This window comes from Acanthaster planci, linkage group LG14, assembly GCF_054643075.1.
Source record: "Acanthaster planci isolate LZ-2023a linkage group LG14, COTS_SCS, whole genome shotgun sequence".
Taxonomy (NCBI): domain Eukaryota; kingdom Metazoa; phylum Echinodermata; class Asteroidea; order Valvatida; family Acanthasteridae; genus Acanthaster; species Acanthaster planci.
Window position 1 is genome coordinate 4,999,860 of NC_141790.1, and position 24,473 is coordinate 5,024,332.

At 40.3% G+C, this 24,473-nt stretch overlaps 1 protein-coding gene across 2 annotated transcripts in view; it reads left to right on the forward strand.

The window, feature by feature from the left end:
* The first annotated feature begins 986 nt into the window (after positions 1 to 986).
* LOC110983237 (cilia- and flagella-associated protein 300-like) overlaps positions 987 to 24,473 on the forward strand; it is a 33,172-nt gene continuing 9,685 nt past the window's right edge. Inside the window, exons 1-7 of one of the 2 annotated variants that reach the window (XM_087145893.1) lie at positions 987 to 1,208; positions 6,300 to 6,381; positions 11,239 to 11,286; positions 12,145 to 12,217; positions 15,352 to 15,518; positions 21,551 to 21,723; positions 22,261 to 22,324. In XM_087145893.1, the coding sequence (XP_087002019.1) occupies positions 1,099 to 1,208; positions 6,300 to 6,381; positions 11,239 to 11,286; positions 12,145 to 12,217; positions 15,352 to 15,518; positions 21,551 to 21,723; positions 22,261 to 22,324 (717 nt within the window). In that variant the 5' untranslated portion in view covers positions 987 to 1,098. The remainder of the gene's footprint in view (positions 1,209 to 6,299; positions 6,382 to 11,238; positions 11,287 to 12,144; positions 12,218 to 15,351; positions 15,519 to 21,550; positions 21,724 to 22,260; positions 22,325 to 24,473) is intronic. The other variant, XM_022242328.2, reaches the window with a different exon arrangement.

A 24,473-nucleotide genomic window follows, 5' to 3' on the forward strand; every position in this document is an offset into this window, starting at 1 on the left:
AATCACGATTGAACCGACCCAGCGTGAAAATATTGCTAAAGCAAGGCCGTAGACAATAGGTGTTAAAAATGAATTAAAAACACACACACATACAAGTGTGTGTTTCCTGCAACTGGGGACCCCCTATTGTTCCTCTTTTGTTTGTATTTTAACTTTCTTAGAAGACCACCCATATGTTTTGTACACAGTTGTCAATCGGGGACCCTCTGTCAATCGGGGACCTTATTGTCCTCTATTGTTCAGGGTCCCCAATTGAATGCAGAAACAAACTCACACAAAACAGGTTAATATATACAGGTTTATATTTGGCTTGTTTAGTTATTTAGTGTAGTGATATTTAGTGTAGTGCAACCCGTAAAGACAAGATGGCAGCGCCCATTGCAACAGACCAAAAGGGAGCGCCCTGTTCTGTTTTTAGTGCTTTTTTATTTACGGGAGGAGAAAATGGGCAGTTTTATCTTTGAAAGTTGTCAAAACAGAAACGATTATAGCCAAAGATTAGAGGAATGTACACGGTGTCTCTTTGGAGGGGTTATTGACTATTCTGGATTTTTACAATAAGAGAGGCCATAATCAGTAGGCATCATAGAAATATTTCTATAAATCGCGAATTTGGGACTGATAGTTTCGAGTTCGGGGCATTTCTTTCCTAAAAAGCCCGAAATTGCAGACCTATTTTGTATAGAGGCGGGCGGCTACATTCAGAAATGAGCGCTTAGTTTAATTGCTATTTTGGGGGTATCTTGGTGCAAAGGCAAATGAAAAAAATTTTCGTGGCTAACCCCCATGAAAATGAAACGAAAATTCATTTTCTGGCCATAATCATACATTTCCAGTGAAAAAGCGGAGGCCAACCTCTTCACAAGAGTCAACAAGCGGCGCTAAATGATTTCGGTCCTATTTTGCACTGTGTTATGGGTGCGTATTGGTGTAGGGCAACCGCAAGCAGCGCAGAGCCGGAGTTGCGGTATCTAGGAGAAGTCCGCCCTCTCTTGGTCAAGCTCGTTAACCCGCGGGCCGTGCGAATGGTGAGGTACATGTAACCTCTAGCATGTCTAGTTTGTGCGCCGGTGAAAGAGTCGCGGGATTGCCTAAATAATGACGTCTGTTGCAAATATCAGCGATGCTAAGTATACGTTCCTGCACTTAGACGGCAAAACCTGTGAAGCTCTAAACGCTAAGAATATCCAAGATCTCTTAATGAAATGGTAAGTTAATGAAATGGTCATTACCATCGTAACCGGTCACTTCGGCACCTTGCCAACTCGGCACCTGCGAACTCGGCACCTCGTCAGCTCGGCACCTGTACGAAAACCAACTCGGTACAGGTACATGTACCTTGCCAACACGGCACCTCTCAAACATGTCAAACTCAGCACCTACACACGGGTGATACAGTACTGATACTGTTAGGATGGAATTTTCTCTCAAAAGTCAACGATAATTATTACACCCCAAAATGGATTAGAAAATAATGTTCACCCAATACGCTTTACTTTGATTCATAGGCCAATATGTACATGTACATGTATCTCAAAGACCTTGAACTTGAAGAAATGCATTTTAATTTTTTTCGAAGTAGGCCTACAGTATACGCAAGGTTTCTGGAAGTAGGCCTATTGCTGGTTCGGAATATACATGTACACTTCCAAGTCTTTTGACAAGAAAAGTTCAAGAAAAGTTTCCAAAAGACATACTGTAGCTGTTTTCTCAAATGAGTCTTTTCGAGTGGGTGCCTAGGCCTAGTCCACAGGGGCAACTTCCATAATGAGCTTTCACAGAATTGCAAAGATAAAGCAAGGGTTATTTTTCTCTTTTTAAAATTAAAATTGGACTTTAATTTCAAAAATGTGTTTCCTTCAATCTTCCCTTTTAGTTTACGTAAGAAACTCGTTTTTTATGAATTTCTTTGTTGAACAAATTTGGTTACCACAATCCATGCGGATTACCCACTCTCCAAATCAACCAAAATTAACTAGGCACATGTACGGAATTAGAACCAATTGATTCGGTTCGAGTTCCGAGTTTGTCAGGTGCTGAGTTGGACAATGCAGACCGGAGGCAACATTTGAGGAGCCAAGTTAGCAAGGTACCGAATTGACTGACATTCAATTGCATTATCACCCTGTTCTTATAATAAGGAAACAAACTAACGTTTTAACCTTAAGGAACTATTACTCAATCCTGACAGACTTACATGTAGTTTAGGTAAATTTCGGCAACATTTAAGCAAGAAAACTTCAAATTTCTAACCCGAGTTTGGTAAAAGACAACCACTCAGTCAAATCATGCCGTTTTATGTTTCGTCTGGTTACCCAACTCAGGCATTTTGGATTCATCAAAACAAATCTCCATCCAGGTTAAGGAACCAAACTACATGTACATTCACTTATTTTCCGTTCACAGCTCTTCAGAGTGGTCATGTACCCTTCCGTTTTACCCAAAAATTTCCCTTAAAAACCAAAAGCCCTGTTCTCTTTCCTTTCTGATATGAAAGAGGACATCACCGACAACTTGTTAATAGTTAAGTTGTTTCAAAAAAGTAAAATTTTGTTCCCTTATAACAGGAACTGGTGCTAAAGGTAATGAACCCCACTAGTACATGTACATGTAGTAGTAGTACTTACATGTACATGTAGCTCTAAAGTAGAGTGTTAGTATTCCTCCTCTTTTGATTTTGGATGGGGTCGTCATACTAACGCTCCATGCCCGTACATATAGTAAGGTTGAAACGGTTCTCAAAAATTCAAAGACTCACCAAAAATACCTCTTTCACCACCTACTGGTCCGGAAATACCAATGTCAAACTGTTGGGCCTTCAGTGATATTTCTGACTTCAAGATCTATCAAAAGCCAACCATTTTTCGCTCAACACACGCACAGCACTTGAACTTTTCGCCGCCTGTACCATTCAAATGCGCATTTCAAGATTTAGAACATGCAATAACTCTATGGGCAAAACATGGTCCTCCCAGAAACACACATGAGTGGCCCATACATGTACGTGGTCTGGCTTACCCGCAGAGCAAGATTTTTAACATATCTCTGTCAAATGGTCGAGTGCCAGCTGAATGGAATTAGTCTGTTGGTGTTAGTGCTGGGTTGAAACCTTGCTACATGTTTATCTCCTGAAGTATATGTCCAATTGGGTTCAAACCTTGCAGATATCTTGAAAAGGTACTGATTTAGATGAATATTTACCTCATGTGAAAATGACCTTGTTAAGTGACAAATCATGTGACATTAAAGGTGCATACTTTAAAGTACTACATGTACATCTCCAGATGTACATGTATACGTCCAATTGGTTTCAAACCTTGCAGATATCTTGGAAAGGAAGTGCTTTAAGCAAACATTGACCTCATCTGATGATGGCAAATCATTATTTGTCAAAAATCTCCCCGAAAGGCCATTTAATTTGTGCACGTTTTTTCTGGCCACCACTTTAGTGCCTAAACAATTTCCGAATGTCATTAAACTTACACCAACGAAGGACCCTTATGCATAGATGTGCATAGAAGCATGACGTCATGATGACGTCATCAAGTGATTTTTATTGATTTTTCAATATTTTTTTCGGCCCATTCACTTTTTACACGTTTTTGAGGCACAGTTTTGGTCACTTAGCAATCTTCTATCATTATCAAACTTACACCCATTCACATACAAAGTATTTTCCAAATTGATGACGTCATCATGACGTCATCATATGTTTGATTATCATTAAAGTTACAGACAACAAAGACCTTGATAAAACTTTTTGGCTTAATTTATGACGTCATCATGAAGTCAACTACATGTATTTGTGAATACTTTACTTTCCACTATAGACTATGTAGATGTTTTTCAAGAGCCAGTGTTTGATACTCGTGTCAATCTGATTGATTTATGTAACATTCATGAAATGTTAATATCTAGTATTCATTCTGACATTTTCATAGTTATATTACATGTATACATGTAGATAACTACATGTACACTCAAGAAAGTTAACATTAATTATACGTAAGGCCTTTTCTGTAATTGTAAAATTCTATTGATGACCAACACAACTATTGCCTCATGCAAGAATTCTATACAAAATGTACGGTAATATAAAGGTGTTGTATAAAACTATTAATGCCGGTACATCTTGGGGAAAAAACCATTTCATTTTAGAGATCCTACCTACATGTACATGTATGTTTCTCGATATAACAGTGGCAATGTGATAAACGTGCTATTTCCATCATCACATGTATACACTCCAACATCAATGTATACACTCAAATATTTGATACAGTCTGTTTTTGTAATGTTAATTCCATCCACATTGACAGCAGGAAGTTCCTGATAGTGCCTGAATTACTAAAAAAACATGAAATTAGTTTTTAACATTAAGAGTTGACTTTTTAGCTTTAATCTAATAGATATAGACAATGATGCTCTAAAGGAAGATCTTATTAATGCACCATGGCAACTTGTCGTAAATTGTCATGACGGCAATGAAGCATGGTCTATTTGGCATTCCTATTTATGAGCATTATCAATTTCCACACACCGATTAAAACTAAACATATTAGGGGTGCCTCCTAACACTGGCTTGATGGGGAAATTCTTCGACTTATGAGGCAACATAATCATTTGCACAAAATCGCCAAACGCACAGGTTCACAAATACATTGCGTTTCTTCCAAAATCTGCGTAACGTGGTGACTAAGAAAATATGTAAAAAGAAAAGCGAATACTTTACATCAGCTATACAAGAAAACAAAAGCAATTCATGTACAGTACATGTATGTTATGGAAAAAGCTAAAGGAGGTTCTCCTGAAGAATCAGAAAAGTGTTCCAAACTCCATCCTTTGTCCAAAAAGGAGAAGACATTGACAATCCTATTGACATTGCTGATATATTTAATGACTACTTTTCTATTATTGGAAAATGCAATAGTGGTAATGGCCTCTTGTACAAGCCTGGAAAAGACAATAATACTAATGCTCCTGTCTATGACTCCCTCAACGATGAATGCATGATACCTCACATTACAGAAGAATTTGTTCAAAAGCAAATATCATCAATGTCAGTAGGGAAATCAACAGGTCCGGATGGGAGAAGTGTTAAAATGATCAAAATGGCTTCCCCATGTATTACCAAATGTCTAATTCATATCTTTAACCTCTCCATCACATGTGAGAGATATACCAAAGACTGGAAACATGCTCAGGTGACACCAATTTACAAGGAAGAAGAAAAATGTAGTATAAGCAATTATCGTCCTACATGTATCTCTAAACTGCCAATTGTCCCTAAAATTTTGGAGAGGTGGGTGCACTCATCAGTATACACTTACCGGTACCTTGGAAAAAATAACCTAGTTCCTAGTTGCCAGTCAGGATTTAGACCCTCGCACTCAACTGAAACCACCCTACACCATTTGACAAACAGGTGTTTCCAGGCTATGGAGCATGGAGAAGTTACAGGTTGTGTATCAGTAAAGCATTTGATCATGTTGACCATGAAATTCTTCTGGAAAAATTGAAAAGGCTTGACATGTCTACTTCACTAATCGGTTGGTTTAAATCATACCTACATGTACATGTAGGCGATCATAGTCAGTCGGTAAATATTGAGGGCAACATAAAGGTTCTGCCACTAACCGTTGGTGTCCCACAGGGTTCGATATTAGGACCGCTTTTATTCATTGTTTACACAAGTGATCTGCCATCCTGTATACCACCAAATTGTAACTTGTATATGTACATGTACGCAGATCTGACTCCGCTTTAACGTGCAGCTCTTCCAATATTAATGAAATAGAAAGGAATCTGAATGTAGCTCTTGACAGAATTCTACATTGGTGCTCAAGAAACAAACTTGAACTACGTGTAAATACAAACAAAACCAAATGCATGCATATTGGCTCAAGGCAGACAACCACCAATACAGAATTGAACCTCTACATTGCTAATAGCCTAACAAATGCAAATGTTTGGGAGTTATTATTGATGAAACACTACCAGTAAGTTGGGGCCCACATGTTGATTGCATAAGAAAAACATTCTCATGTAAATTAGGTAAAGTATGTTAAACATTTCCCATTGCCAAGTTGTTTGGTACATGTAATGTATGTCATTAAAATCAACAAACTTTTATGGTGGAAGTGTAAGCAAATCTGGATGACGTGGATTAACATGGATATTATCAGTTATAGACACACATACATGTACATGTACATTGTACATGTACACGTATCTGGATTGCATGATTAATTAAGACATCCTGGTGAATACCATGTATTATAAATGTTTGTACATTGTAGGTCAATGAAGGGCAGGATGAGTGTACAGTACTTCAGTTATGATGCTGCTTTCCAGTCATACCAGAAAGAAGCTTTTGCCCTGGTGAGTGTGTGCATGCATTAAGCAGTTTTCCCTCCATAACTTGAGAAGGACTTGAAGTCTGGATATCAACTTCAAACTTTGTACACATACTTGTAAATGTACGACGTATATTGGTTAATCACAATGTCCCCATGAGTCTACTGTCAGCAGGCCTCAATCAACCTTAACCACTTGATGCTGGGGGCTCCGGTACCGGAGACATACATTGTACATGTAAGCCTTATATTCGTGGCTGAGGTTTCCGAAATTGGAACTTTATTTTAAAAAAAAAAAGTTGCTGGGCATTTTTTAAAAAGTTTATTGCAGTCAGTTAAAAAGTTTAGGCCCTCATTGGAGGTAAATAAATTGGTCTGAGGCAATAATGGGTTGCTGGGGCCAGAGCATTGGGACTTTATTTTATAGCCGGGGTGACCGAACTTATAAAAGCCTGTAATAAAATTACGAGCTGCTGAGAGCTTCCGGGCACTGCCAATCAATCCCCGTATTCTTTCAGTGCAGAGCACTGACATTAGCAGAGGTAATCCGTGTATTGTTTGTGCAGAACGCTATTGTTCGCGCTGCCGGGCGCTCGTAGCGGATTATCACTGCACTGCACTGAAGACAAAGTGCGGGCTGTGCGGGCTCATTATGCACCTGTGCCCCATGAATGACCCGGACCGGGCGCTGCTGGCCCTTGCCACGTTGACTGACAGGGCTCGGCCCTCGCTGCTTGAGAATAAAATCGCCGTGCAGTGGCTACATGTGTGCACATTGGGTATCGTGTTATCTGAGCACAGACAACATGGCTGAAGTTATATCCAGAGAGTCCGGTTCTTCCAGTGAAAGCGAGTTTTATCTGAGTTCAGACGAAGGTTCTTCGTCTTCTTCATCACTGCCGTCACGTGCTCAAATACGGTCAAGTACAGAAATTGACAGTGATGTACCCTTGGCGATATATGCCAAGTGCAAGAGACAGCCCCCTACACAGACCGCCGCGTCGACCAGCAGCAGTGCCGCATCGTTCCAGTGGACAGATGAAGACAGTACACCGCTGAAGTACAGCTTCACCGGTAATGGTGGTGCCGTCGATCCCCGCCTGCATCGCAGCTCGACCTGCAGTGAAGCCTTTGAGCTGCTTGACTACATTTTCTACAACAAGATAGTGCAAGACACCAACCGGTATGCCATGCAGAGGCCCGCTACGACATCGGCACACATGCGATCATGGACTGATCTGAACACTAGAGAACTGAAGGCATTTCTGGGCCCTTGTATAATGACAGGCATTGCGAAGCACCCCACCCTTCATAGCTTCTGGTCACCGACCCACTACTGAAGATGAGCCTATTCCTGTCCGTCATGCCCCAAGATCGCTTCCGTGCCATCCTGCAGTCCCAGCACTTCGACGATTACACCGCCATGCTGGAGGACTGCACTGACCGCCTCTTCAAAGTGTGCCCAGTCGTCGACCATCTTGCTCAGAAGTTTGCCACTGTCTACGTTCTCGACGGGACATTTCCATCGACGACTCCCTGTTGAAGTTCTACGGGCATCTCTGCTTCGCTACCTACAACCCCAGAAAGAGGGCCTGCTTTGGCATCAAGGTGTGCTATTTGTGCCAGAGCACCGGGAGTGCCGCCGGATACTGCTACAACTTCAAAATCTACACCAGCCAAAGTAAAGGAGACCTCTCAGCAACTACACAAGTCTTGAGGGCTACAACCTTACCCTCGACTGGGCCTTCAGCAGTCCTGATTTGTTTCGACGACTTCACAACCAGAAGTTCAACGTCGCCGGCACCATCATGGCGAACAGAAAAGGGATGCCGAAAAACCTGCAGTCTATCAAGCTGAAGAGGGCATCAGCGGTTCTCTCCAGGCCATGGTGTGGCAAGACAAGAGCAACACCCGTGCTCTCAACCATGCATACGGCACAATATCCGTATGCTCTCCACCATGCATACGGCAGACATCCGTGGCTCCGGCAAGCAAGACAAGATGGGGGAGGAAAAGCATAAACCGACCTGCATCGTCGAATACAACGCCCTGATGGGGGGCGTTGACAAGAGGGACCAACTAGCGGCAAATCATCGAGCTACTCGTAAGTCACTCAAGTGGTACAAGAAGCTCTTCTTCTACCTGCTCGACTTGACGCTGGTGAACAGCTAAGCCGTGTACCTGGCCGTTGGTCACCACCTCTCCTTCCTCGACTACCACTTGAGTCTTGTCCGTGAGCTGCTGTTCGATGAGCCCTTGCCGGAGTACCGCCCCCAGCACGATACCCCACCAGTCACCAACTCTTGCTTCGTCAGCCGACACTTCCCTGTGGACTTTGAGAGAACCAGCTATGGCGACTTATGCTACCGGCGGTGTGTCCTCTGTGCTTCCCGTGGTCTGCGAAAGAAGACACACTTCGAGTGCGACACGTGCCACCAGCCCCTCTGCATCGCCCCCTGCTTCAAGGAGTACCATACTGTCCACTAATTGACACTTTGAACATTTACTTTCATGGACATTTTCATGGACATTATTTTTGTGTCTTTCATGACTTGATGCCCCACTTATCTGGTGTAAAACAATATATGTCATTTACTGGTGGTTTTAGGAGTTGTCATAATTTCATCCCTTGAAAAAAATGACGAAAATAACAAGTTTACTGAATGTACAAGTTTTAGGACATGTTATATTTTCAATCCTTGAATAAGAAACAAAATTCCTTGTAATGGTTTTACTAATGGGTCATATATTCAACCCTTGAAAATGACAAAAGAGACAAAGTTTCTGGAAAGTACTGCTTTGAGGATGTTGTATTTTCATCTCTTGAAAAAGTGGCAAATTTCCTTGTAACTGTTTTACTAATTGGTCATGTTTTCAACCTGTGAAAAAATGACAAAAAAAGAAAGTTTCTGGAAAGTACTGCTTTGAGGATGTTGTATTTTCATCTCTTGAAAAAGTGGCAAATTTCCTTGTAACTGTTTTACTAATTGGTCATGTTTTCAACCTGTGAAAAAATGACAAAAAAAGAAAGTTTCTGGAAAGTACTGCTTTGAGGATGTTGTATTTTCATCTCTTGAAAAAATGGCAAATTTTCTTGTAACTGTTTTACTAATTGGTCATACTTTCAACCTTTGAAAAAATGACAAAAAAGACAAAGTTTCTGGAAAGTATTGCTTTGAGGATGTTGTATTTCATCTTTTTCATTCCTTGCACCGGTGCCTTTTTTATGAGTTTTGCTTTTTATTTGATTAGAAAGAGTGGAAATTTATTTTACTACTTTTATAAGTTCAACTATTTCAATGAGAAATGAAAAGAAAACACAAGAGAAATGACAAGAAGAAAGTAAGAGAAAAAGAAGTTCTCTCCAAATATTTGTCTGTGTGTATTTCTATGTGTACTTGATTTTATTGGTTTCTAAGATTTTACTTGAAATTGTTGGGGAAATAAGGTTTGGGAAGGGAAATATCCATTTTGAACTAAAACTTACACTATGGGAGGGAAAATGAACAAGTTGGGAGATAAAATATGAGAGTGGTTTGGGGGAGATATAAGTTTGGTAGATGGGAAAATATATAACAAAAAACCCAATAGCTTCAAAAAATAGCAAAAGTTATATGCAGCAGTGCCGCAAAAAAACCACACTTTTAGACCCCATTTTTTAAAAGCATGATTCATTTGTCGGTCATGGCCCACACTCATTGAACAGTTTACAAAGCCCAGTGCATGTGAGCACAGCTTCCCATTCACTCACCGCATATTATAGGCTGAGGTCTTGATGGTCAATTGCTCTGCATAGCAACACGGCAGTATACATGTAGCAACGTGCTGGACCAGGGCCCGGAACAAAAGTGCCCTTATGTAACACTACACAATGGGGGCTCTATACACAGCGGGCGGCGTGGCTGCAAAACTGAAGGGTCAATGGAAGTTGCTTGTGAGGGCTAAACTTGCCATGAGAAAGTCATTTTATGGGGTTTAGGCATTCAGAAAAAAAAGATATGAATTTTTGAAGATTTCTGCAGCGCGTATAACAGTTAAAAAAGCACCCAGCAGCAAGTGGTTAAACAGTGGCCACGAGTGGCCAGTGCTGTGATGTTCAATGCACTGGCTCTGAAAACTTCATTCCATGGCCCAGTTGACTGTGAGCATTTCCCATCGAGCAAAATCTGCCAAACCTGTCCTACATGTATGTTGCCATGCATTTGCTGCTGTAAAGCTCTTGATCGGCAGTGCAGTATCACTGGGTGCCCCCAGAACTGTGGGGTCCGACGTCTGCCCCACTCCCACGAATTACATTGTGTATGCATTCATTATTTGTGGGAGTAGGACAGATGTTGGACCCGACAGTTCTGGGGTAATGTCTGGTCAGACTACTGTCCATTTATGCAGCACAAGCGTAGAACATACATGTACATGTACACGTCTGTGGGATCATGTCTGTGGCCAACTCTCCACCTCTCCACATGCATGAGGGGGTGCATGTCGCGGAACAGAAATATAAATATGACTTCATGCAATGAATTCAAGGCCACACCTTGTTCATTAACAATAATCATTGAGTTCAAGAATAAATAAAACAAAAATCAGTGCATCTCATGAAATTGATGTCGTTTCTTGCACTTATTGGTTTTTCTCCCCACAAGTCAAATCTCAAAGCTGTTTGTACCAAGTTTAGTGGACAGACAGGTGCATCAAAATCATACATGTACATGTATGCAATACGTATCATACATGAGACATGCATGTGAAACACTCTTACACTAGTTCCCACTGCTAAATTGCAAGAACTACTCTATAGTTAGGCCTATTTGCTTATCTTAAACTAATCAATCATGGCAACTTATATTTTATTTTTAATGTGATTTCCATCTTCCCACGTTAGGTAATCCAGTACCCACAGACCCTCCAAGTGGTGCTTCTTCCTTCACAGGTCATTATCAACACTCCTTCAAAAATAGGCCTTTGTAGCAAATTATCGATACAAAGAGCAAAACTTGACCACAAGAACCTTCAGTTCTAGTGATTTTTTTTTTCCTTCAGAAAATATTGAAATGTAACTTGCAGGCTGAGGCATAATTTCATGTTCAGTCTTCTCATACCGTGTACATACGTACATACATACGTACATACATACATGTGTAAGGGTATTTTAAACAGATTAAACCCTGTCTTTCATCCACAAATATTAAATTGGCCTTAGTGCCCTTTAATGTGGCTGTGATGCTGTAATATATTTAAGGCACTCGAGGCCAACTGGCCTTGCCCTTCAACAGTTTAAGGTTGAGGCCCATACTGCAAGTCAAAGGTACAGGTTATTACCACCATTATTTGACAACTTGATACAGCAACGTCTGACTTGGCTTGTGGGTTAATTTTGTGTCCGCAGGAAGCCTAATAATTTGGACCCTATACTGGTAGGTCAAAGTCATTAAAACAAAGTTTTTCAACCTTTTCAGGAGAAAACCTTTGGATGTAAAGATAAAACTTACTACATGTACATGCAATCTTGCTACGCACTCGCATTTGTTCTGATCAGGGCTACATGTGTGTCCCCCCACCACTTTTCAAAATGGATTGACGCCCTTGATTTTAGGGTGATGCTATGCAAATGGAGGTTCCATGTGACCAAGTGTGACCGACTTGACTTTTTCACGTCATTCTGAGAAATACGTGTGTGTAAACCTCTTATGAAAACAGTACGTTTGTTGAAATCAACCTAATTTAATTGATGAACATGTACATTAATACAAGGGTTCAAATCTATATATATTTGCTTGTCTTTTTTCAGGATTTTTTGCAAAATCAGAATGTTAAATCAACACTGGAAGTTCTTTCAGACAGCAATTCTTGGTGTCTTGTGGGTAAGTTACCAGATGATACATGTACACGTACATTACTAGTGCATGTGGTACATGTGCATGTAGATCTATCACATTGTTACAAAATTTTAAAAACCAAATAGAGGCCTTTTATTGATTGCAAATCTGATAGGTAGCTACCTATATGAAATCAATTACAGAGCTACAAATATCCACAGAAAACAAGCAAATTCTCATCAAACTTACTTTATAAGCAATTGGCAATGGGTAACAGCAGAAGATACCAGTTCAAGTATAATTTTCAACTGATGACAACTGAAACTGAGTTGGAAATTTGAACAGCAGTAACCTGTCAACTGCCAACATAATGAACATGTTGTATGTATACAGAATTAATTCGTTGATTAGCATACAACTGTCACCTGTTGTTACACAGTCTATGGTGTTTGGCACATGTACTGGTACATACAAGGGGGAAAATGGCTCAGAGGCAAAGCTGAGGATGTCATTTGCCCCCAATGGTGTACAACCCATGTCCACGTACATGTACCCCATCACAACAGGTAACATTTAAGAATTGTTGGCCATTTGCCTCGGTGTTCAAAACGTCATATCCCACACCACAGCGGTCAACAATTGTTTTATCATACCTGAATTTCAGAAGACTGACTAACTGTCAAACTGTATAATTAACGTAACAGACATACATTGTACATGTAAACGATATCGTCTGCAAATGCATAGTTCCCTCACTTTCTTTAATTGCCTAAACTTTAATGTGAAAGTACCAGTAGTGCTGGTACCAGTGAGTACATGTAGTCTGGATTGTGGTTCCTGCATTACTCTTACATGCTTTGGGGAAGGGAACGAGTCTTTTAATTAAACGAGCATGATCATTGATCGAATTTCGTAGCCTGTGCACAAAACGTATCATGGGTACCATGCAAAACTGACTGAAGGAGTGGAAACGTCTGCTTAAACTTTCCAAAGCTTTGCTGTCTTCCACGGGTGCATCGGCAGAATGAGATACCACACGATGAGTGTAATATGCAAATTTATCAACCTGTCATGTGATCATTCTGTACCAAATGGACAGTATCTAAGACAGAGGTACCACAGATTGTTTTGTTGCACACCACAGGAATAGATTATACGAACGCAAGGAACAGTAGGCTGATGAATGAAATATTTTATTCCAAAGCAATGCATTCACTGAAATTGTCTTTTAGTTGAACAAATTTAACTAACGTCAATAACTGGTAGGAAGTACCATCTTTTTGTTCACATTTTTGAAGAAATGTTTAAGTACATGTAAGCTGTCCAATTCTGTCACTGGTAACATCTGAAATTGTTATGCCATGGTTATAGATAATTTTTATTGGCTGCACATTGATCATGTGATATGCTACAAGTGCTCATGTATCATTCATGTGTCAAGCGCACTGACGATGTTGCCAGACCACAAAAATGATGGATAATAGTTCTTTTTCCCACAGTTGATGTGTCGTGTCTACTGTGTTGTAATTGTGTAATCTTGGGTACAAGTGTGGATAGCCATGGTGGTACATGAACATGTACTACGTGCCAGTTATTGTAGGAGATATGTACTGCGTGGGGAACATTGAAGCACTGTGTCTGTTTGCATGTACATGTACATGTATTACTCTCTTTACTCTGACCATGACAGAGACTCATTGGTTCTTAAACGTCTGTTCCTGCCCCTTCTGTTTCTGTGGTATGCACATGGTATGCTCTGATCACTGTTTCTGCTGCGATTGCCATTGCTGTTTACATAAAAACATTCATGCCGATGTCTCTTCTTGTCTGTTCAAGTTCTTCAATCTTGTCAATACCGTTCAATGGAATTTGGTATAAATAATGTCTTGAAATTCAACCAGTCTACAAAAACCTCAGTGCTTTATGAATCCCAAGTTTCTCTAGTAATCCAGTTTGTTATAAATCCTAGATTTCTTCCTCCCCCTCTTAAAAAAAGTAAGACAAAAACAACAACACATCTCAACAAAGGACACCCAAATCTACATGTATATTCTTCCTTGTAATCAAATATTTAATTTGCTGTTCAAGTGTTTCGATTTGTCAAAGCAGAAACAGCCCTGCTCTGCCCCCCATGGCTACAACATTGTATCCAAGGTGGACACAGCACTTTCAACAGTGAGAAAATCAAGATGAACTTTCATTTCATTGTTCATGTACTCCTGACTTGTGTGCATGTTGCATGTTTGTGGCAAAGCATGTGATGATGCTCGACCAATAAAGATTCACAACCTATTGCTGTGGTATAACAAACAGATATCATGTGTATCATGGTAGAATATACATGTACATGAACATGTACATGTACATTGTACATGTATTGTAAAAAGGGGAGGAGGTAGTTTTTGTTTCAATTAACATTTTTCATTATAGTGTAATTCAACCAGCAGAATTAGGAGGCATTACTTCGGTGGCACAATGCTCGTGGACAGGTGGTGTGCGCGCGTTACATGCCTCTTTGACCAATAGAGTGTTGTGATTTGCCAACTGCACGCACGCGTCAAGCTGAAGAATGTGCATATGAGTGCGGTGCCACTGCAGTTATGGTGTCTAATCAGATTAGTCTCTACTATGTATACTGTTATAGTATGTAGTAAAGCTAAGGTACCGGTACAATGTACTTGTCCAGTTACACGTATTATTATTATTTATATTTGGTATTTAAATGAAACCAAACATTCAATTAGAAGCACCTCAGGCACCATACTGTACATGTACAGCTCGTGAACCTGAAGAAACCTGTAGAGTGGGGGCAGTGTGTGAATTCACAGTTTTAGAGGTGGGACAAAAACCCAAGAGGAAATATACTAAGTCCACAGAATCAGGCAGGGAATGAAAATACATGTACATGTACCTATACTGTACATTAATTTTCACATCTTGAATTGCTGTGTTAACACATGTCTATGCTCATCAGCCATGCAGTTTAACTAAACATGTGCTAAACAGTTTAACTATACATACCGGTACCAGTACACGTAAAAAGGAGTCATACATTTATATTTAATGGTCCATAATTCAAGACTTAAATACAAAATGGCATTTTATTATTGAGTTAAAATTTGAATTACTGTGAGAGTGTATTTATCACTAAAACTTTTTTATGATTTGCAACTGTTTAGGATATCATGCACATAAGGTTGAGGTGATACCAGTCCAGTGCAACGTAACTTCTATGACGTTTTTTGACCGCCTGTTTGACCAAGGCATTGTCAGAGATAGTGGAAGAATTGTCAAGTGCCTGGATGAGTTTCATGAAGAATTCCAGATATCAGATGAACTACGTAAGGTAAAGAAAGACATGGAATACATGTACATGTAGTTTAAAATGCCCTACTATACACAGACATTTAACAGCTCTGTTGGTTTTCTAATAATATGTACACGTAACAATACATGTACATGTAAAGTGTACAATCAGTGTTGGATTTCTCTTGTATAGCATCGCATTTTGCAATGCAAAATCGACCAAAATAAATTGCACATTGTACGATGCAAATGCACCGGGCTTCATGCTATAATGCTCGAAACAAGATTCGATTTGCACATACATATGCCTGTACAGCTGGGCGCATTATCTCTTCGGCCCTGTTTGTTTCACATGGATCTGGATTGCAATCAGTGATCTGAAAGCTGCAGGTTCGCACTGTCCATTAGACCTCAGATTACTGATCACGATCCGGATCCATGTGAAACAAATGGTTGAAATACACATGCATGTATGCAGAAATTGAGCCCGCGAAAAGCTGACTTCATTGGTTCCCACACAATAGCCAAAGTGGGGAACCTGTAACGCTCACGCATTTCAGCTAGGCTCCGGGCACAGTTCATGCAGCTTGAACTGTACAGTACATGTACATGACAGAACACACGGTCATCGTGTCTCAGTTGGACATTGCATCAAGGTTTTAACTTCTGCATGGTCATATGGAAGTTGAAAGTTGGACAGATGTAAAATTAATTAATGAAGAGTGAAAAACAAATTCAACTTACACTTGCTAGATTAAAAAAAGTGATTGATGTTTCGTTTTTGTCTAACGTTACTTTCGCTTTTGGTTGTCAGGAAGATCGGTGTAAAGCACAGTGCATCGTGTGCTACCAGATTGTACCTACATTTTTAGAGTCCCTATTGTTACACACTTCACCTTGCACTTGACTTGTTGCCAAATCCCTTGTTGAAAAAGCATCATTTTGTTAAATGTACTATAACCTTCATAATACGTGTAAATGCTGTTGAACCTGTTGAACGTTCAGTGTCATGAAATTTCATCCGAAATTCCAAAACAGTGGCATCTTGGAAATATGGCAGGAATTTAGCTGAGTGTTGCCTGACCATGCTGGTGTTGTGCACTTGAAAAAAATCCCACAAACCTGAATAAAGATTAAAAAGATTCTTTGAAGTTGAACCACAGGCTTGTTTAAAGGTTATTTTCGTATTTTGCAAACATTTTTAAGAGTTCGTTTTGGACTTCAGGAAAAATAAGCCAAAAATAAAAATTTCATCGGAGGTTTGTAGGGGGTCAGGATTTTTGTAAATTGGAGATTTTTGAATCAGAATTTTGGGGGTTTCTGATTTCACTTTTAATGAAATTCAAGGTTAAAATATTGCTCCAGCAAGGCAGTAGAGGTGAAAAATCCAAGTACACTTCATTAAGGTACATCAACATACCCTTTCGAAGTAAAGCCATCACCAGCTAAACACGAGAAAGCCAACACAAGTGACCACACTTTGGCAAGCAAAATAAAGACCAGATTCTTTCAACAGTACAATTTACGTGTAGTTCATCAGAAAAGGGGCAGGATACTCAGGTATCGTGATGTTCATCATGTTAAACCATTTAGGCAGATCTTGTGTGCAGGTACCGGTACATGTATTTTACCGCTATTTTCAGGTACTTCACGCCTACTTTATCCACTTTAAAAATTTTCTGGCCCTAGACTGAGAACCCACTTACTCTGAAAATGGTATGAAAGACCACTGTTTGAGACTTTGTTTGCTTGTTTTCTTTTATATGGATATTTAGTAGTTTCATGCAAGTACAGGTACATGTACCGGTGTACTATGAAAACAGCTGCTACACAACTAGGCAATTGCCCTGCAAACAAAATATTGCATAGCAGTTTTGTTATGCAGATATTTTGAGGAAATCGAGCACTGTGTACAGTGTAGACACACACACCCAGCCATACATGTACATGTAGACACTGGAGATAGAGGGCATACTTCCCAGACTATCAGACTGAGGACTTTTGTCCATGTGAGTGCAGCCTACATGTACATGTAAAACACCGAGGACATCACACGCATGTTCTTGGTTGTTTGGGCCGGTAAAATTAGGTTGCGTTATTGGCCTACTACTATAGGGTTCATCATCAATATGGTATAATGTCTTGAGAGAATTGCTGGTGTGGCGTATCGTACATGTAGCTTAACTTGGCTACAGCTTCATTGTGTTATGACAAAAGTCTTTGATGTTTCTCCAAGTTTGGGTCTGCAGTGCCACGGTGGAAGCTGCCTTGATGTCATGCTTGCCAGGAACTTTCCTCAACTGGCAGAATCTGCGCAGGCCTTGTTGGACGTCTGTCTTCTCCGCTGTAGTCAAAAGATGGCGCTTCACTTGTCTCGATGGCAAAGAGGGCTCCCTTCTTCGTGCTGCAGCATCACCAGGAAGATGTTTTTTGCAAGAAAAGGGCATTAGAAATGTAGGTGACAGGTCAGCAGACAGCCCGCCTGTGTGACAGACAAAGGCAGACAGCCCGACAGACCAACTGACAAAGTTGCCAAATCTTACCCTTTTTGACGGATTCATTGCAGGAGTCTTCACTGCTGTCACTGCTGTCCCCACTGTCACTGCTGTCCTCTTCACTGCTGAAGCCTTCTGCGAGTAAACAAAAACTATTGAAATCAATCAGTTAAAGTCCATATACATGTAGGGGTATCTGGCAGTCTCTGCTTGGCGTTGGGGTGGGGGGAAGAGGGGGGAGGTAGCTGGCAAAAATGGAACATTATTTTTAGAGTTCTTTGGGCAAGATACATTTATTGGGGTGATTTTCGGCCCCTTCTTTCTTTGTACTGGTCTGTTCTTCCCTTTTTTGGGGGGAGGGTGATTAGGAAGAAAGATAATCTTTTTGGCAGGGTATGATGCCCTACAAAGTGTGAGTCTGGGTTTGGTTGACTTGGTTTGAAGTCAAGCATTGGTTAGACGGAACATGGGAAACATGGTTTGAGTATAGGGTGCCCTTACTTCCAGTTACATGCAGATCGTCCAAGGATTTGCCCTGCTGGTTGCCCTACAGGTTGCCCCTCTCCAAACTCAGGAAAAGTCTGGACAGTTTAGTGACCCGCTGTACAGTATCTGGCAATTGGTAGTATTCGCGATGTACCCGCAGATCGTGGCCCTTGAAGTTGGCTAGAGTTTCAAGCTAATGTTCCATGAAGTTGCTACATGTTTATGGAGTTTGGTGGACCGGATGCTGGATGCATTGTCAAGGCCAGCCTTATCTGCATATGCCCTTAAACAGTCGCGCCTTCGTATGTAGCCTCTCCCACCATAACGACACCGTGCGAACAAGAAGTTGTTGTCTTGGACTACTCCAGCTTCAGGTCTCTTGGTGACCAGAGCATTCAACCACGCTACTGCCTCATTACTTAGAAGCACAGGAACAGTTCTGCCTCTCTTGCTGACTATTTCGACAACACGGAACATCTTGCACAGCTGGCGTTCTAAATCACTCAACAGGCATTCCCCCTCCAGTTTGGCGGCGCTGTGCTGGTGGAAATCGTCAAGTTTCATCTTTGAAACCTCCCCCTGCCTTCTTCAGTTGAACATTATGAGGTGGCACAGACTGACCTCATTCAATTTCTGCCAAGCTGGTCTGATTTGTCTGCCCCAAGCACCCTGAAGGAGTTGAAGTTCCCGGTTGCCAGCTTCATGAAGGAATGACGACATTTGGACTGCATCAGCATTTGTCGGGAGAATGGTGACTTGGTTGCATTTTCCTTAGTACAACGTTCTGTGTGTGCATGTGTGGACACAAGGTCTCACCAGTTCAATTCACACAACTGCAGAAACTCTTCCACATGTTCATGGGCACTTCTTTGCAAGACGAGTGCACACTTCTTGACAGAATAACCAATCTTCAGAGCTAGTGACGGAACATGGTACAACTGTTTGTTTTCCCTGAAGCCAGCAATATTGTGCACGGCCTTGAAAATGCCAGAAAGGTGGTGTGTATGGACAAATGATTCAAGTGATGCATTTGGTTGCTGGGTGTTATTTTGGAGTTGTATGACGAGTCGACCCAATTCAGGTACCCTGTTTACGGTTGTAGCCATGCTGATCTACATCGTGCCCTAGTTTCATGTATTCACGCTTGGCCAATTCAACAATCAACGTGTCATTCTTGACTACCAAAGCCACATCATCTCTTTTCATTGGACTAAAAACCTGGTGCAACTGTAATGACATGCCAATAGGAGGAGGTTTCACTCACTGCTTGCCAGGAACTTTCCTCAACTGGAAGAATCTGCGGAGGAATCTCCGTTTATTGTGCTCAGTGGTCCAAACCGGCCCAGTGGCCGGCCGGACACGGGCCAGCATAGCAAGAGAGCTAGAGAGGGCACTATTCCATCCAGGGATGTGCCGAAACTGTCCATTCCAAGCGGGTGTTTTTAAACAAAACACCCGGCGTGTTAAACGCGTACACCGAGGACGTCTTCCTAATGCCTTGCAATTTCACTGACCATCGTAACTGCTGACTGTGGCCTCAAATTTCACCTTATTGATAACTGAGGATGTCCTTGATTTACAATCCGACCTCGAGCGATTCATGGCTGTGTTAATACATAGAAGAGCTCCATCTGCACCCTTGACAAGTACACTTTTATGTACCTACTGTGGACATTCCTTTCTTTTCGTGCAGTTGAGAAAACTCAGTGAAAATACTCATTTTTCTTGAACTTGGAACACGATTTTCAGCTGGCTTTTTGTACAAGGTTTCCCTGACTATTCCTCTTCCTTTTACAACAGATGACCCCTACCCCAAAATGCCTCTAAATTTTTTTTTGCAGAGAAGGGGGAAGCATCCTGTGGACGTGTGTGAGTCCACATAATGTCTTCCTTTCCTGCATTGTGTGGATATCTAGTCCACACTAGGTATATGTATGTAAGGTTAGCGCACCCATGTTTTACATACAAAGTGTGGACATTTCTTTGTTCTCTTGTGGTCAAGGAAACTTGAGGAAAATGCTCCTTTTTCTCCAACTAGGATAACTCATTCGAGCTGGATTTTTTTTATGATTTCCTGGACTGTTCCTCTTCATTTTGCCGCAGATAATCTTCACCCCAAAATACCTCTGAAACTGGTTTTCAGAGGGGGGAAAAATTGTGTGGACGAGTGTGAGTCCACACAACGCCATTATACCCTACATTGTGTGGACTTCTTTTGTGCAGAGGTGCACTATATGTATGCCACGCCTGCATATGTACATGTACTCATGTGTGTGCTTTGGTTTTACATAGATTAAAACCCTCCTTTTGCTGCAACAGTCACAGACAGTTGAAAATTCCTTTCACCTCTCCCTATATAGTACATAGACATATCATATGTCACTTGACTGATACACTGTATAACTAGGACAACTGTGTTTAGAATGCATCTTTGCATAAGAGGGTTTTAATCAAGAACTGAATCAGCAATATTGCTTCTTATGGTACATGCATGAAAAAAGACGAAAATCATTGCATACAAAATGGTAAGGACTTACATGTATATTGTTTACAGGTAGGGGGGTATATTGTTTACAGGTAGGGGGGTTTATTCATGTACATGTACATGGATTCAATGTACCCGCTTTTTTTATGCTTTCAGGAACCAGCTTTTATACACATGCATTTAAAAGTTTGATAACATGGTACGTACATGTACAGGCGTACGTCTCCCCCACTATCATGGCTATGTGGATCTTACCATCGGTTTTTTTCAAAACACCACCTGCCAAGCAGAAATATGGGATGCAAATGTTTTTATGGGAAGGGGTGTCATAGCCACCGCATTTTACAGACTGCAGAGGGATCAAAGATGGAGTGGTCCAAAAAGTCAACATTTTGTGTGTGTTGTTATATATTCACTATATAGTTGGCCCTAATGAATGTTTTGCCCCTTCCAACCCTCCCTGATGATACTCATGTATGGGTACTAGTACATGTACCTGTAATACTGGAATAACATACAGGTACATTTACCATACACATGTTGCACTTACATGTAATTATCGTTTTCTGAGGTCTACTATTTTTGGTGTTGTGCTTTGTCTTACAGATGCTTCTGGTTGAAGAGTCAGATTACTACAGTATCTTCAGTGATAGTGAGAGACAAGAGTTTTTATTTCTTCTCTTCAAGCACCTGTGCCTCGGTGGAGAAGTTTGTCAATATGAGGATAATATTCAGTCATATTTGGATACCGCAAAGTCAATATACAAAGAGCTCATTAGGTATGGATACTGTTGAACACAAGTGAATTTTCCATATTTGCTACAATAGGACAAGTCCTCTCATAAACCAATCTAAAAGCAGAAGAAAATCACCCAGTAAATTGAATAAAAATTGAAAGAGAAACACAAAAACTGTGCAATGCCAAGTGCCTTGAATAGATTTAGAGGAAATCACTCTTTGTCATAATTACAGTATACATGTACATGTAGTTTTCCAATATCAAGTGTCAGAGACCATTCTAATACATGTGTTGTTGCAAGTATGTTTAGCCCTAACAGTCCATATCCTTCCATTTCCATATGATTTTACATACACTCTAGGGGGTTAGGGTTAAAGCATAAATTGTACATGTACATGTTTGGATTTTTTTCAATGAGGCCTTAACAATTTCCCAGGTGTGTAGAATGAGCACAGAAAACATCTGGAATGTGTGGACAAAGTTCAGTATTGGACATCCTCACAAAAATGATTTAATAATTTTTAAGACCTAACATGTTTTTGCCTTTGTATGTTACAATTTTTTTTCTTTTATCAAGTGTGCAGAAGGATAGTACACAGCAGCTAAGAGTGACATCACTGGTTTATCAACTGAAAGCATGGGTAAAACTCACTATTGCTTGTTTCCTAATACATTTTGTGAAATACAGTCATTTCATTACAGTCATATGGCGGTCATACATGTACATGAAATTTCTTTTCGGAGATCAACAGCTACTTTTGTTATCCACTCCACCCGTTGCACAGCCGTTTTCCTAGTTACGGATTTTTCCTAGTTCACAAGAGCGAAAAAAAGACTAAAATTCATGGGGCGATAGGTCACTCACTATGTGTGATTTCTAGTACTTCTTTTGATTGAACAGTCATATAAACGTTTGCATCTAATGTCTGCTTAATCAACATAACTTTTAGAGTTTTCGTTTTTTGTTAATTGACCAAAAACTTAAAGCTTTTCCCCCTACTTTCTAAAATAAAAATTTTTTTAATCTGTTTTGTATACCCTCAAAAAAAGACAATTTGCAAACTGAAGGTAACAGTTTCGTTTGATAAAAAGGTAGGAGAGATTAACTCCGACATTTAGAACAATGTGCTGCTTGCTTCCTATGTGTGAAAAAGAGCCCTGTTTCGGGCACATGGTCCACTGGGGTCGCAAGCAGTGCCATTTGTTATTAAGTAATGTCCTTTCCGGGTACCCAATGTTGACAAAAAACGGGTACCCGGTTCCAAAAATACCCAGAAATGCACACCCCTAAGTGCTTCAGACAAATTTAAAATAAGTTGGCAACTCCATCTCTGTGGTGTTGAAGAAATCACTAACAGTGTACATGGTTGACATGATTGTTTTGTTATTATTTTTGTTCATTTTTACAAAAAACTTACAGACAGTTTGCTTTTCAATCTCTTTTTAAGCCCTGAGTATGCTCTTGAGTTTCACTTCAAAACTGTTTATTCTTTTGAGTTACTAACTGGCCTGCAGGGTTTGTTCATAGCATTTATTTCTTAACCCTCTCTCCAGCATCTTCAAGTTTCCAAAGAGTCCTGTTGTTCACACTAGTTTGGAAAGGAAAGTTAGGCCTTATCTGTAGGTCATCACTGTGTCCATACATTACATGTATATTACACCAAGGGTGATGAGGGGAGGTTGATGTGGAGTTGAGATATTTATCTGTAGTCATTTCTGAAAAGAATCAAATTAGGAAAAAGAAACAATAGCAAACTGTTTAAGTCAAGTGTGGATCTAATTTTTGCTGTGTTTAGACATTGTTTTAGTGACAAAGTTAAACAAAAGTCAAAATGGTACAGTTTCTAATTACACGAATCAAGACTTTGAACACAGAAATACAGCTTAAACTTTTCACCCCAACAATTCATACTATACAGAATTGTGTTGTTTAGCAAGCAGATTTAGCTAAAAGAAAGAGAAGATAAAGTGTCCCTTAAGCAAGAGTACAAAATAGACTGTGCACAGAACAACTTTTGTAACCAACAACACAGCAAAATTATTATTATACACTTGGACAAAAAGCATCAGGCAGCACACACCGGAACAGTATGCGACTTAAGCAGTTAAAACGGTAAATGCAAAGACAAACAATCAGTATATGTATTGAGAAGATATAAAAGGTTTGATTCGACGTGCCCTAAACAAGATGAAAAATTGAACACAGAATTATAGCCCAGCGGCCAAGACCAAAATAATGGCAGAATATTTCACTTTGTGGAGAAATTATGAAACTTGGCACACATGTAGGGGACCCCTATAGGATCATTTTTTGATAGGACCCAACTCTGAAACGCCCCCCTGGTGGCCGCCATATTGGATTTAAAAATTGACTTCATATTGGTCCTACTTGTGCTTGTAACTTCTAAACTAAGGCAGATAGAAATGCCATTTCAGTGTCAAACCCCCCCATTTTCAGGGTCAAGGAATTTGGTCAAGTCATTATTTTCCAGTGTTGGCCATATTGGATTCCAAGATGGCCTCCGCATTAAACTTAATTGCCCACAACTTTGAAAAACTGAGGTATATAGAAAAGCAATTCCAGTTGCTAACACCCCATTTTCAGGGTCAAGGAACCCAGTGAAATAATTGTTTTAAACATTGGTGTCGGCATCTGACCACCAGTTGCCAATGATGGTGGAGTTTATTGGTTTTCGTGCTTAAAGAATTCATCAACATCACCTTCTATAGTTTGACTGGCAATGTACAACCTTGAAAACAGAGCCATGTCATTCTTCAGCTCTGTCAGTC